Source organism: Zootoca vivipara, chromosome 13 (genome assembly GCF_965207765.1).
Source record: "Zootoca vivipara chromosome 13, rZooViv2.hap1.1, whole genome shotgun sequence".
Taxonomy (NCBI): domain Eukaryota; kingdom Metazoa; phylum Chordata; class Lepidosauria; order Squamata; family Lacertidae; genus Zootoca; species Zootoca vivipara.
The window spans coordinates 8,237,286-8,250,626 of record NC_142596.1 but is presented as its reverse complement, the minus strand read 5'-3'; the positions used below and the strand labels follow the sequence as shown (position 1 = coordinate 8,250,626).

Genomic DNA, 13,341 nt, shown 5'->3' with positions numbered 1-13,341 from the left:
TGCCAACCTGTGGGGAATAAATCTTTGACTGTTTCCATTTTTTGCAGCTTTAGAATTATCCAGGCCAGGGGATTTATAATTCCTCTTTAAAAGAAGCAAGGGAAGCAGCGGTAACAAGGGCCTAAAGAAACAATGGCAACAGAAGAGCAAGGAGTAAGGATTCTGGCACAAAATGAAAGGCACTACGCTAGCATGAATAAGTCTTACATCCAGTCGGCTGCCATCGCTTCCCTTTAGCAAGGATCAGAGAGGAGGATTAAAACGTATGCAGGAGCCCTAGGAGACCTTCCAACATTTCTCTTTACAGGCCAATGGTTTAAAATCCCTTTGCCACGAGGTGTAAGATGTCTTTTACGAGTGATTCTGTTTTCACCTAGGATTCCAGAGATGTGATTGCACCCGCAACAGGAGAAGTGAAGGGTTTGCTTAAAGATGTTAAACAAAAGAATAGTGGCCAGCATCTACAAATATCCATGATCCCAAGGGCTGAGAATAATCACAGGTGAAGCATGACAAACTCATCTAACCACAAAGGTGTCTTACTATATTGCACACACAGACTCAAAAGCACATGCAGGTGATAAGCCCATCTCCTGGCACACACACAAACAATAGAAAGCTTTCAAATCTCTCTACTCCCCAAGACACAGCTGTTGTCTCATTGCTTAGTGCTTCTTTTCCCTTTGCTCACTTTTGCAAACAGCCACTGGAACCAACTTTAAATCAAACAATAAACCTGTATGGCTCACAGTTATTTACAGTCAACTGGGTTTAATAAAACCCATCATATACAATTCTGATGCTTGCAACAAAGCTATAATTCATCTCACTATTCTATATTAATAGTCCCCATACACACAAAAGGAAAAAATTGGATTGAAATTGAAAAAATAAGAACAGCGGTTTAAATATAGAATAGCCATTCCTGGCTCCAGATCTCCCCCTAGTGGAAAACGGACTATTTGACAAGTTTTTACCTCCCTTGTTTCTAGATTCCTTTAAAATAACTAAAAGGAAAATTGGGGAAATTATAATTAGCATGCCTAAAAACGTGTTTGTTTGATGGTTTATCACAACAGTGCAGGTTAACTGAGACTGAGCAAGTCACAAGTCCTCACTGATGCCCAGTCTTTGCACGCTGGTCTGTAAGAATGGGTCAGGGTATTTGCTGGCAATATCAGGAAGCTTTTTTAATATAGTTCTGCATTGTGGAGACTGAGCTACACACCAGTTTACAGAGTTAGAGGTATCCTGTTTCCTTCAGAGACCCAGACAAAGATCCCTGTAAAAATAAAAATAAAAATCAGGCAAAGCAGGCAGTTTCTCTTATAGTGGCTTGTGAAAACCATGGAACTCTGTGCAAAAAAACAACAACCTGGATCTAGGAGACTGGGGCCAAGTGCTGGTCTTACTAGGTTTTCTGCTCCCTCCTCTATTTCTATGGGGAGATTGGGAGGGGGGCATCCTCCCATGCAGAAGATTATCAGCACTGCAAGGGCTCCAACTATTGTAATAGTATTTAATGTGTAAGGAGAAGGTGGGGGGGAGCAGACTTGATATGGAGATGAAGAGGCCAAGCCCTAAAAATTACTTCTAATCCAGGCATCCCCAAACTCAGCCCTCTAGATGTTCTGGGACTACAACTCCCATGATCCCTAGCTAACAGGACCAGTGGTCAGGGAGGATGGGAGCAATAGTCCCAAAACATTTGGAGGGCCGAGTTTGGGGATGCCTGTTCTAATCTGTCTACTATTCTTTAACATTCATGAGCTGTTTCTTTTCAGTACAGTTGGAATCTTTTTAAAAATTTAATATTGAACCAGCATGCCCCATCAATTCAAAAATATTTCCATGTTCCCTGCTAGCAGGAACAGGCCCCTTGTTTTCTGGTATTTGTCTCTGGCAAACCAGTATCCCTGTTATGTCTTTGGAGAATGTTGTGTTAAAAAACAAAACAAAACTCTAAGAGCCAGTTGCCAGGATTCAGTTCACTCGCCAGGGTTCCAAAAAGTTACGTGTCTGTGTGGATAAGGTACGGACAGGGCCGGCGCGTCCATTTAGGCAAACTAGGCAGTTGCCTAGAGCACCAAAATGGAGGGGGCGCTGGCCAGCCTGCCCGCCGCTGCCCGCCGCCCCTCGGTGCTGTCAGCGGCTGTCAGCTGTTGAGCGGGTTCAGGTCGCTATCCTGAGGAGCGTGCGTGCCTCCGGAGAGCGGCCTGAAGCCGCTCAACAGGTGACAGCCGCAGTGGAGGCGGCCCTAGGCTCGCGCTCCCTGCGCAAAGTTCCAGAGGTGCGGGGGGGGAGCGCGAGCCTGGGGCCACCTCGCCGCACCTCTCAGCTGTTTTTTATTTTATTTTTTTCTATTTTTATTTTTACTTTACAGTGGTACCTCTACTTACGAATGGAGCACCGTCCGCCATCTTGGATGCGGTTTAGATAGGATTTTTTCTACTTACGAATTTTTTCTCCCAATGCATTCCTATGGGATTTGACTTACAAATTTTTTCTACTTACAAATGTGCGTTTGGAACGCATTAAATTTGTAAGTAGAGGTACCACTGTATTTCTTATTTTTTAGGGGGGGGGCGCCAGATCATCTCGCCTAGGGCGCAAAAAACCCTAGCACCGGCCCTGGGTACGGATCCAGCATGCATAAACCCATGTGGGTGGCCAGTTCACATACACCACAGCTGCCAAGGTATATTTCCAATGGTTGATAACTGCCATAGGGCAAGCATGCTTTTCTAGGCTCTCTTTAACCAAAGAACAGTCACACTCCAGCCTTCTAAATCCATGGGAGGCTATTTCAGACTAAATTGACAAAACATTCAACAGGTGGAATAGAATCACTGGCCATGTATAATTGCTTTAAAGCCCTAAACGGCCTCAGTCTAATATACCTGACGGAACGTCTCCACCCCAACGTCATAGTCACACACACCCCCCTTTTGGAAAGGAAAAATCAACACGAAAAATGTGACCATTACATGGTAAAATGCGGTATATATACTGCTGCATGATGCCCTAATTATTTTATGTGACTGTGATACACACACACACACATATATTTCATGTTATAGAAAGATGTTGGCTGTGGGAGCCACTGCTAAAAGCGACAATAGAAATATATCTGTGCTCATAGCAAACAAAGTATTCCTCTTGAAAAACATCTGTTTTGTGCTCATCCGGCAATAAATTCAACCTTTTCTCAGGCTTAGTCCATTTTCCACTATTTTGTGTCTATTTCACCACAAGAAAATCCAAATGACTTAATTCCATTTAGTGTTCTGCTTTCCACAATAAAATGCCTGTAATGAATCTGGCCAAAAAACTGGACTGAACACCAGAACAAATTATTCAGGAGATGTTTATTCTATAAACTTAACAAACAGGGCTTAATCAACCAGAGGCTTACCATTTGCAAAGAGCATTTCCTTACAAAGAAAGAAAGAAAATAAATTGGAGTCGTGCTCCACATGACCAGCAGTATACAAAGAGAGAAATGCCTTCCCCAGTATGACACTATCACTAACTACAAGATTATTTGATTGGAATGCTCAGGGAGAGGAAATGGGGATGACTGGAGCTAGTCATTTTTAATTCAAAACCAGAAAAGCATTTTAGAAAATATCCAATTCATTTACAATGAAGTAGTAAGATTAATATCTTGACACAGCACGATTATTATTAACCCCATGCTGCTTCAAGAAGCAGAGCTCCTTTTATTCAAACACTGTTTGATTCTGGGTGGGGAGAAACTATTTGGAGTATATTCTAGATTTTGAGGCACTAACAAAGGAAACTGGTTTTTCAGAGCAGATCTACCCAGGAGGTAAAGTAAGTGTGTGTGTGTGTGTGTGTGTGTGTGTGTGTGTGTGTGTGTGTGTGTGTGTAGAGATGAAGGTTTCCCCTGTGAATGTGTTAGTCCCTGAATAATGCCTGGCATGCAGCAAAGCTCTGAAGGGTTTACTTCCTTCAAGGACTTTCATTCAGAAAGGATTTCAAGGTTCAAGATAATTTGTACAACATAAAATTATCTAATCATTTGTCAAGTGTTTTCTAGCTACATCATTAAGAGTATGTACCGTGTTTCTCATATTATAAGACATGTCTTATATTTATTTTTTCCTCAAAAAAACACACTATGGCTTATTTTCAAGGGATGTCTTATTTTTTCCTCCTCCTCCTGCTGCGGCCAGCATTGCTGCTGCACCTATCACTATGTCTTATTTTCGGGGTATGGCTTATATTCCTTGAATGCTTAAAAATCCTGCTATGTCTTATTTTATGGGTATGTCTTAAAATATGAGAAACAGGGTATGTTGAAGAATCCTGTTGGAAATTAAATGGGAGCAGAAATTGCCCTGATGCAGGCAAAACAAAACAAATAAATAAATAAATAAAATCCTTCCGGTAGCACCTTAGGGACCAACTAAGTTTGTCATTTCGTGCATGCACACGAAAGCTCATACCTATGACAAACTTAGTTGGTCTCTAAGGTGCTACTAGAAGGATTATTATTTTTTGCCTGATCTGAATGTTCGTCTGAGATCCAGAATATGGGCAGTATTTGCTGTCACCCATTTTAGTCCACAAATGTGGACATAAATAATTATATGATTTTCTGCATTGCTTTTGATCTTTCCGTTCCACTGAAATCAATTACATATTTACAGATAGTGACATTAATAACGTAGGTTTTACCAGAAGCCAAACTGTAGCAAATAGTATGGAACTTGCTATCTCCTTCTCATGACAATCCTTTATTCTCTCCATTCCGTTACCTTTTCCTCTTCTGCCTTTGGTGCCTCTGGTTATTATGTTTTTAATGGAAAGTAGTATTTCACTGTTGTGTTCATCTACCGTAGACACATTGTTAATTTCTTGGAAGGATGTCCAGGATTGCTTCCACACCAGAGCCCCTTAACACTACTGAGATATTACTTTTTCATATTTAGCTGGAAATGGAATTGAAACAGAGGCACCATACTTCTGTTACATGCAAAGCAAGAGTTTTTCCATCTAGCTACGTCCTTTTCCAGAAGTGCCATATGGAATTTAATACAGTGCTATATTACCCAGCAGTGCCCTACCCCAAGGCATAGATCATTCTGTAACATTTAGTCACAAAGGTCCTTTGCAACATTAATTAAAGGTTTCCTGTTTGCAGTTCTTCCTGTTTTATGCTTCTTGTTGATTCCAGCTGTAATGATTTGAACAGTCCCCGTCCCAGTTTCTGTTCCTGCTGGCTAGTACATCTTTGTGACTTTTATTTTTAAGGCTGCTGAACTGTATCAGTCACACCATTTTCTGTTTCTGCAGCTATGCTGTACATTTCTGCAAAAGCAGGATCAGCCTTTTCACCCCATCTGGTTTAAATTATTTAAAAGTGAGCAAGTTTATTCTTAACTCTGACTTGCCTTTGCCTTTCCCTCAGAGGAAATTCCAGAAAGAGGGCTTAGCTTTGCTCCTCTTTGCCTGCTTAGGAATGAGAGTGGATGGTACACAAGTGAAAAGCTATGTTTCATAATAATGCTAAGGAAAAAGGATGCAAGGACTTTAGTGGATATGGGGGCGGATCAAAATGCACTCAAAAGTCGACTAGTAATATAAAGCTGATCCCAAGGACAAACATAAGGAACAAAATGCAGGATTCATATTCATGAGATAACTAGTTGGATAGGACATTGCTTAGAAAATCAGACATCACAGTGGGTAGCAAAAGAATTCTCCACTCCTCTACCCTGCTGATATGCTAAGTAACATACAGAACTCCACTGGCACATATCTGTAGTAATCCTCAGAGAGCCCAAGCACACAAAACCTGGACACATGGTAGTTACTTGAAAAATATGGTTATGCGTCAGCTTCCAGTTCATGGAGAACTATTTGCAGTTTGACATACAAAACTATTGGCCTCGTTCAGATGCACTTGTAGAGGCAAGGAACAAACAATGGGACTGCACATTCTTTTCTTGACTCTTTCTTTTCTCAGTGCTAACATCTAAACCCTAAGCTGTGGTTAATCCTAACTATGGTTAGACAAAGCCAGCCAGCCTGATAACCCATACTTTGAAATTGGCATGGCTCCCATTGTATTCATGCACTTCAGCCGGAAACATGCGGATACGTTTGGGGTACGATTAGGGAGCAGGGCTGGCTAAGGGGTATTAAAGGTCAGGGAGAGAAAGGAATTCCCCACGCAGTCTATCTTGAAACCGCAAATGAGATTTCATCCTGGTTACACTAATGGAGCCTTCAGTCAGGAGAGATGTCAAAGAAGCAACTCTTGCCTCGCAAATTTTATTGTGGAAAGGTGACATATAAATATTTTAAACAGTATTATTATGTAGCACCATCAATAAAACAGTAAAATAAAGCAATGAAATAAATAATAACTGATCTCGCATTCTGAAACCTTTTTTTACTGCATAGTTATCAACTAAGAAGGAAATGACTTTTAGCTATGAAAATCTCCTGGGTAACTTTCCATTAATGCTTAAGAACATGGCTAGCAGTACGTTTTACATACACTTGTGCTTCCCCTGACCCCAAATTGATTGTTCCTAGATGTTTTCCAACCTGTTTGGGGTTATTTGTACTTATGGGTACCCCACTGAGGGACAAATGGATGGGGGGAAGTGATGCGGGGGCAAGAATGTTCACCTCCTCCCCACCCAGTTTTGCCTGAGTCAACACCTCCATTCGGCCTACTTTGGCCTAGTCTGTAAAAGCGAGCCGAGGTGCTGTGGAGAGGAAGGTTTTATAGCTGCAGTACCAGTGTAGCCGCCGCTAGAGGGTGCTGTTTTGCAACTTCTTCTGGCTTCTTTTCCCCAGCATGCACTTTGGGGTGAGTTGTGTGTTCTGAAACACGGGGTTTGGGGGGTTTTACCTTGCGTAGGTGTGACATCTGTCTACGCAAATTGCATATGCTTCCTCTCACAGTAGCATGGGACGTTGTGTGCAAATTTGTACGCTATCGGTCAAGCGGTTTCGGTGAAAAATGGAAACACACCCACATGCCCTTTTTACATTTTTATATATATAGATGAGAAAACAGACTGATTATAACACAAATCTGATGCTAGAATGATAGTTTGGCCAACAGGTATCCATTGAGACTAAACTATTTGTCACTACTAAGTGGTACCAGTATCAAATGAAAGACTGATAGATCATTTCCAAGATCACAATGATATATGGAAATGTCTCTCCACACCCACCTGTAAATCACTGGGGTGTGTTTGTGAGTGTGCGTATAGAATGGATCTGATTCACTAGGTTGGGTCAAAGCAATTCAGTAACTGCAAAAGGATAATTCCGTTATTTTACGAAGCGTTTTACTCATGAAATAGATAAGCTAGAACAAACCTCTTGCTGAGCGAGCTCTTGGGGGTTCTTTGGATGCTGGGAAGGATGCAGGCTGAAATAATACAAAAAGGGCATTAAAACTGTGCCAAAATGAATAACATAGGACTATCCAGAGATGAAATACAGTCTAGACTTGTTCAGACGCTAATAATTGTGGATTATGACAGGGATGGCCCTCCAGATCTTGCTGGACTCCAACTTCCATCCGCCCCAGTTTTCACTGCCACTAGTACAGGCAAGATACACATACATTAATAAAGCAAATAGCACATTATCAAATATCTTTTTTTTATCTTTTTTTTAAAATACTTTATTTCAAATTCTTAAAATTTACATAATACAAAAAACACACAGAAAACACAAAAAGAAACCGAGAAAAACAAAGAAAAAACCAAATAATCTATAAACAATATACATGAACCAGAACTCAAATTCAAACATAGACCAAACCAAACATACAAAAATCATAATAACCAAACATAATAATCAGAAATAACGTGTATATATATATATGTACCTACATGCATATATATACTAACTCAAAAAGCTGATTCCCAAATAACTTGCACATTAAACATCAAGCATAATGCAGAAAAAAAACCAAAAGAAAAACACAAAAGATGATACAAAAAAACGGAAAATCAGAAAAATGCAGAGTACCTAATGTAGATACATATGGAAACAAGAATAAGGAGTAAACAAAAAAAAACAAAAAAAACAAATAGAGCAAAACAAAAGAAAAACAAAAAAAGACGATACAAAAACCAAAATGCTTCCAATTGTCTGCGTACTGATACCTTGTGTTGTAGTCTTTTCTTTACTTGTTTTACTCCAACTTTCGCCCCCGGCCACTTCCGGGTAGATTTACCTACTTTTACCTGAAATGTGTTGTCTATTTGTACAGATTTTAGTTTAAGCAAATCACCAACTCCGATTTTAAACCTTCCTTTGTTAAATATTCCTCTAGTAATTTCCATTCCCTTTGGATTTTTTGATTTGGATTTCAAAGATCTTGTTCATACAGAGGTGATAAAACTTGCAATATACAACTTCGGAATATACACAACACAACCAAAAAGCAAACCCTGACACAGTTTTTACATGCAGGGGTTTTTTTTATTTTTATTTTGCATTGGAGGAACTTTCACTCATGTGAGCCTCCACTGCTCACAGCCTAGATACAGGTTCACTACCACAGTGAGAACAAGGCCCAAATCTATAAAGCATTACTTCTATATTTATTAGAACTGAGAAGCAAAATCTCCTCTCTAGAAAAGCCTAAATGTCGGGCTGACTGAAAAATTCAACCATGTGATCAATAAAACACTTTTTTTAGGGACAGAAGCAGAGAGTCAAGCAAAGGGAAGGTTTCTTTGGGCTGTGGAAGTTAATGGGGAACTTTATTTAATAGCTTTCAAATCTGTTTTTTTTAAGCCTGCAATATCATTTTTAAGCCTGCAATATCACACAACACAGAGAAAGAGAATAGATTGGGAGGGAGTAAGAAATGAGGAAACACAAGTACTTTGTTCCAGGGCTAGCTCAAGACATTTTGGCACCTGAGGCAAAAAAACAAAATGATGCCCCCCCTCTCTGCCAGGGAATAAGGGGTGAGTGCAGATCTATATCAGGAACAAGGGGGTGGAAATAAATACAGTACTGTATATGCATTAGGATTTGCTCCCCCTGTGAATCTTTCTGCCCAAGGTTGCCCCCTCACTCTGCCAGGTGGGCCAGTCCTGACTAGTTCTAAGATGTTATTTTAATGACCAGCTGAGATGGAAGGGCCAAACATTGCTGGTCTCTCAACTGCAGCACCAATAGGGGGGGCTGCTTCCCTTTTCTTCCACTTCTGAGTCTGATGGAATGACTGCTGCCATGCTCACACTTGATGGAGAGAGAAGTCTTGCTTCTCAACAGGGCTGACAACAATACAGCCACCTTCCTCACTCCAGCCTCCATTTTTCCCTAGCATCTAGTATTCTGATGTATACTACCTCTCAGCATAAAGGTTCCATTTACGTTAATAGCAGGTGAATTTATCTAGTCCCCTTTTAAGCTATCTAAGCTGGTACCTCCTCACCCCCATCTAATCTTGAAGCAGCAAGTTCCATACAGTTATTATGCTCTGTATGCAATACTACCCCTGTATGACTGTTCTGAATTTTCACAAGTTGATCCCCGAAAAAAGGGGGCATTCTCTCTATTCACATTAAGCACATTTACTTTTATCGATCTCTGACATGGCACCACTTTTTTAAAAAAAACTTCTTATAAAGCCCCAAATGGTTCAGTTTTTTCTTATAGACCTAACAGATGCAGCTTATGCTCTGTTATCAACAAAGGAGACAGAAAGCCACCACAAAGCTGCTGAGTGCATTATATCTATTATTAGTAACAGAATTAGATTAATTCCACTTACTTACACCTGCCATCCTGCTGCTGCTGTTATTGATTATATGGATTCTGATAGTGTGCAGAACTTTTAAAGTGTGTAAGAGTTGCCGCCTGTCCTGAGTGCTGAAATTCTGGCATGAAGCTGGACTTGCACACAGGAAAAAAACTGGATTATTAAAAAACAACTGTTGTCAAGAGCAGTGGTCGTGCATGTTTGTGAGTATATATTTGACTCTCATCACCACAACATGGTGATCCACTCCCTGCTTTGACAATTAGGTTCATAGACTAGAATTCCTACTAGATCTATCTGTCCTTTTATCTGTCCAAGGGGCTGGAGCAGCACAAACCATCTTACACTTGGTAAGGTTGATGCATGGCCTCTCCTAGACAAAGACAGGTGGCCACATTTTTTTAATGTTGTGGCAATGTCCCAGCTGCATTAAAGTTTTATGTTGGGCTGCCTACATGCAGTTTGGAAAAAATACATTTGGTAACCCAGCAGCTGCATTTTGTACTAACTGAGACAGATGTATGTTGCTAGTCTTAAACAGTTTCACAGAGTAAACATCTGGGTTCTATTCAAGATACTAGCTGAACCTTTAAAACCATACATTTGTTAATGCCAGTATACATTAAGGACCACCACCAGGACACATACATCTGCCTGATTTCTGGGATCTTCTTTGGACACCCTCCTTTGGGTCCCTCTGCTAGAGATCTGAGGCAACTGGTGATCCACAAGAGCGTCTTTTGAGCTGTGGCCCTCAGGCCCCTGGAATGCTCTATCCAGGATGACTCAGCTGGTGCCAATAATGATGTCTTTTTCGTGCCCAATGAAGAAAGATATGATTGTTTCTCCATGCTTTTTAAGCTTTAATCTAGCCATCTGCTTTTAATTCCTCTGCTAATGTTTTATGACATTTTGTATTGTTATTATGTAAAGGTAAAGGTAAAGGTAAAGGGACCCCTGACCATTAGGTCCAGTCATGACCGACTCTGGGGTTGCGCGCTCATCTCACATTATTGGCCGAGGGAGCCGGCGTATAGCTTCCAGGTCATGTGGCGGCATGACAAAGCCACTTCTGGCGAACCAGAGCAGCACATGGAAACACCGTTTACCTTCCCGCTGTAGCGGTTCCTATTTATCTACTTGCATTTTGACGTGCTTTCGAACTGCTAGGTTGGCAGGAACTGAGACCAAGCAACGGGAGCTCACCCCGTCACAGGGATTCGAACCGCTGACCTTCTGATCAGCAAGCCCTAGGCTCAGTGGTTTAACCCACAGCGCCACCTGGGTCCCATTTTTATTATGTACTTAAGTGTATTTTCTTAACCACCCTGTGGTTTTTACCTGAAGAGTAGCACAAAAAATCATTCAATAAATTAATGTTGTAAGCTTTCAGGCAAACTGCTGAGACACAGAGTACAGCTATGACGACAAAGGAGGTTATTCATCGTGATCCATGTGTGTCTGCCCAGGAGGAAAGCTTTATGTCACATTATTTTATTCTTAGAATTGCTGCTTTTAAACACTACTGTCTGCAACAGTTAATGGAAAAACAAAAGTATTTATTTTAAATTAATAGTGACCTGGGGCAATGCTGTAGCAGTGCTGGATAATGAAGGTACTTTGGTAAAAAAAACATCCAATGTAAAAATCATTCTGCAACTAAGACATCAAAACTTTGTCATTGTACTACCAAATATAGTCAAATACAGCTGGACAACCTTGCAGATCAAAATCCTTCTGTCAGATGTGAAATGCTGAGCTGAAACCACCATTAAAAGAGCAACTAAAATTCCTGGAATCTACCATAAAGAATCTTGGTTCTAACTATATTCTCCAGCTGTGACCACCAAAAAATTAACATCAATGAATCATGTCCTTTGAAGTGATGTACTGGAGCAGGCATCCCCAAACTTCAGCCCTCCAGATGTCTTGGACTACAATTCCCATCTTTGCCGACCACTGGTCCTGTTAGCCAGGGATCATGGGAGTTGTAGGCCAAAACATCTGGAGGGCCACAGTTTGGGGGTGCCTGCACTGGAGGATATTTTAACAAATCTAATGTTAGAGCACACTGCCATAAAAAGATACCTTTAAAATAATCATTCTGTATTGTTTTTAAGGGTATTTTATCTCTTTTATAAATCTTCTTGTACCCTAGGATTTTGTTATGAGGTGCATACTATATACATACTTTAATAAATAAATTGCAGCTACTGCTGACATTCCCCACCCCCTCAATTATTCTCTGTACAAGGGGAAAGGTAGCCTGGTGCATTCCAGATGTTCTGGACTACAACTCCCATAACCCCTGGCCATTGGCCATGTGGGCTGAAGCTGATGGGAACTTTATGTGATGAAAACCAGGATTCATGTAAGGATTAGAACATTGAGCATAAGCACGGGAGACTTGGTTGTTCAAATCCCTGCAAAGCTTAGAGGATGACCTTGGGCCACTCACTCACTCTCTTTCTCTCTCTATCAGTCCTGTCCCCACCACTGACAATATGGAGATGGTGCTGAGTTTAAAGGGCTTTTGTAAAGATGTACTGTATTAGAACCAGGCCTGATAATAAATAAATAATAATTGTAGGTTTTATTTTATTTGTGTTTTTTTATCTTATATTTTCGAAATGTACACCCATTTTTTTCCTTTTAATTTTTTTGGGGGCCCCAAGACAGTGGGGCCATAAGCTATAGTTTGTTTAGCTTATACGTAAATCCGGCACTGATTCTTGACGCTCGGAGCAAATCGCGTAAGCTTGCAGCCTGCCCTTATTATCCCTGCGCCAAAGCGCCACCGGCAGTGCTATATAAATAAGGATTATAACATCCTAGAGCCGGAAGGGAACCCCCAAGGGTCATCTAGTCCAACCCCGTGCCATGCAGGAATGCCACGTTGTGAAGGAATCTGAGGGTGCTAAGGACGGGTAGGCAAGCAAGCAGGGAGCCCCCTCGGAGGACGGTGCTAAAGATCCCCCCCCACCAACCCCAATATCTACACGTGATGGGGAGGAAGAGGAGCACCGGTGCCTGCTCAGCCTGCCTGTTTCCAAGCCAGGCTTTCTAATAGCAAACAGGCCGCGCGGGCTCTGAGAGAAGGACCCCGACCGCTTCCCATGGGGAGCGTGGGGGAAATGGGGAGTGAAGGCAAACGTGGCAAGAGACGAGAATACAAGACCCCCTCGCTCACCGGTCGTACGGCCACCTCCGCCATGGCTCCTCAGTTTCTCAACCAGGCCCTGCAAGCCGCTCGTTGCTATGGTTACCAGACAACGCGGAAGGTTTCCCTGCACCGCGCGAGGAACCCGGATGCTGTTGCCGCGGTAACCACAGCTCTCCTCGATCCAGCCCCCGACAAACGGGATTTTACGTGAGCGGAAGAAGGGAAGTGAGGATGCGGCCGCCGCGAGGCCTGTCGGGATGCTGGAGGGGGGAGGGGAGGCGCGGCCGCGATATAATAAGCTCCTCCTCCTTGTTATCCAGTTCTCCCTTCCTTACTCCCCATCGTTTTCGCAAATGGACCTTTCCCAGCGAAGCCTTGTGTAATTGAGTATGTAGTT

At 41.8% G+C, this 13,341-nt stretch overlaps 1 protein-coding gene across 1 annotated transcript in view; it reads right to left on the bottom strand.

The window, feature by feature from the left end:
- Nucleotides 1-13,041, bottom strand: part of BBS4 (Bardet-Biedl syndrome 4) — a 44,842-nt gene extending 31,801 nt beyond the window's left edge. The window contains exons 1-2 of the mRNA XM_035118050.3: nt 12,972-13,041; nt 7,372-7,423 (exon numbers count right to left, since the gene is read on the bottom strand). Coding sequence (XP_034973941.3) covers nt 7,372-7,423; nt 12,972-12,995 — 76 coding nt within the window. The 5' untranslated portion in view covers nt 12,996-13,041. The remainder of the gene's footprint in view (nt 1-7,371; nt 7,424-12,971) is intronic.
- Between the last annotated feature and the right edge of the window lie 300 nt (nt 13,042-13,341).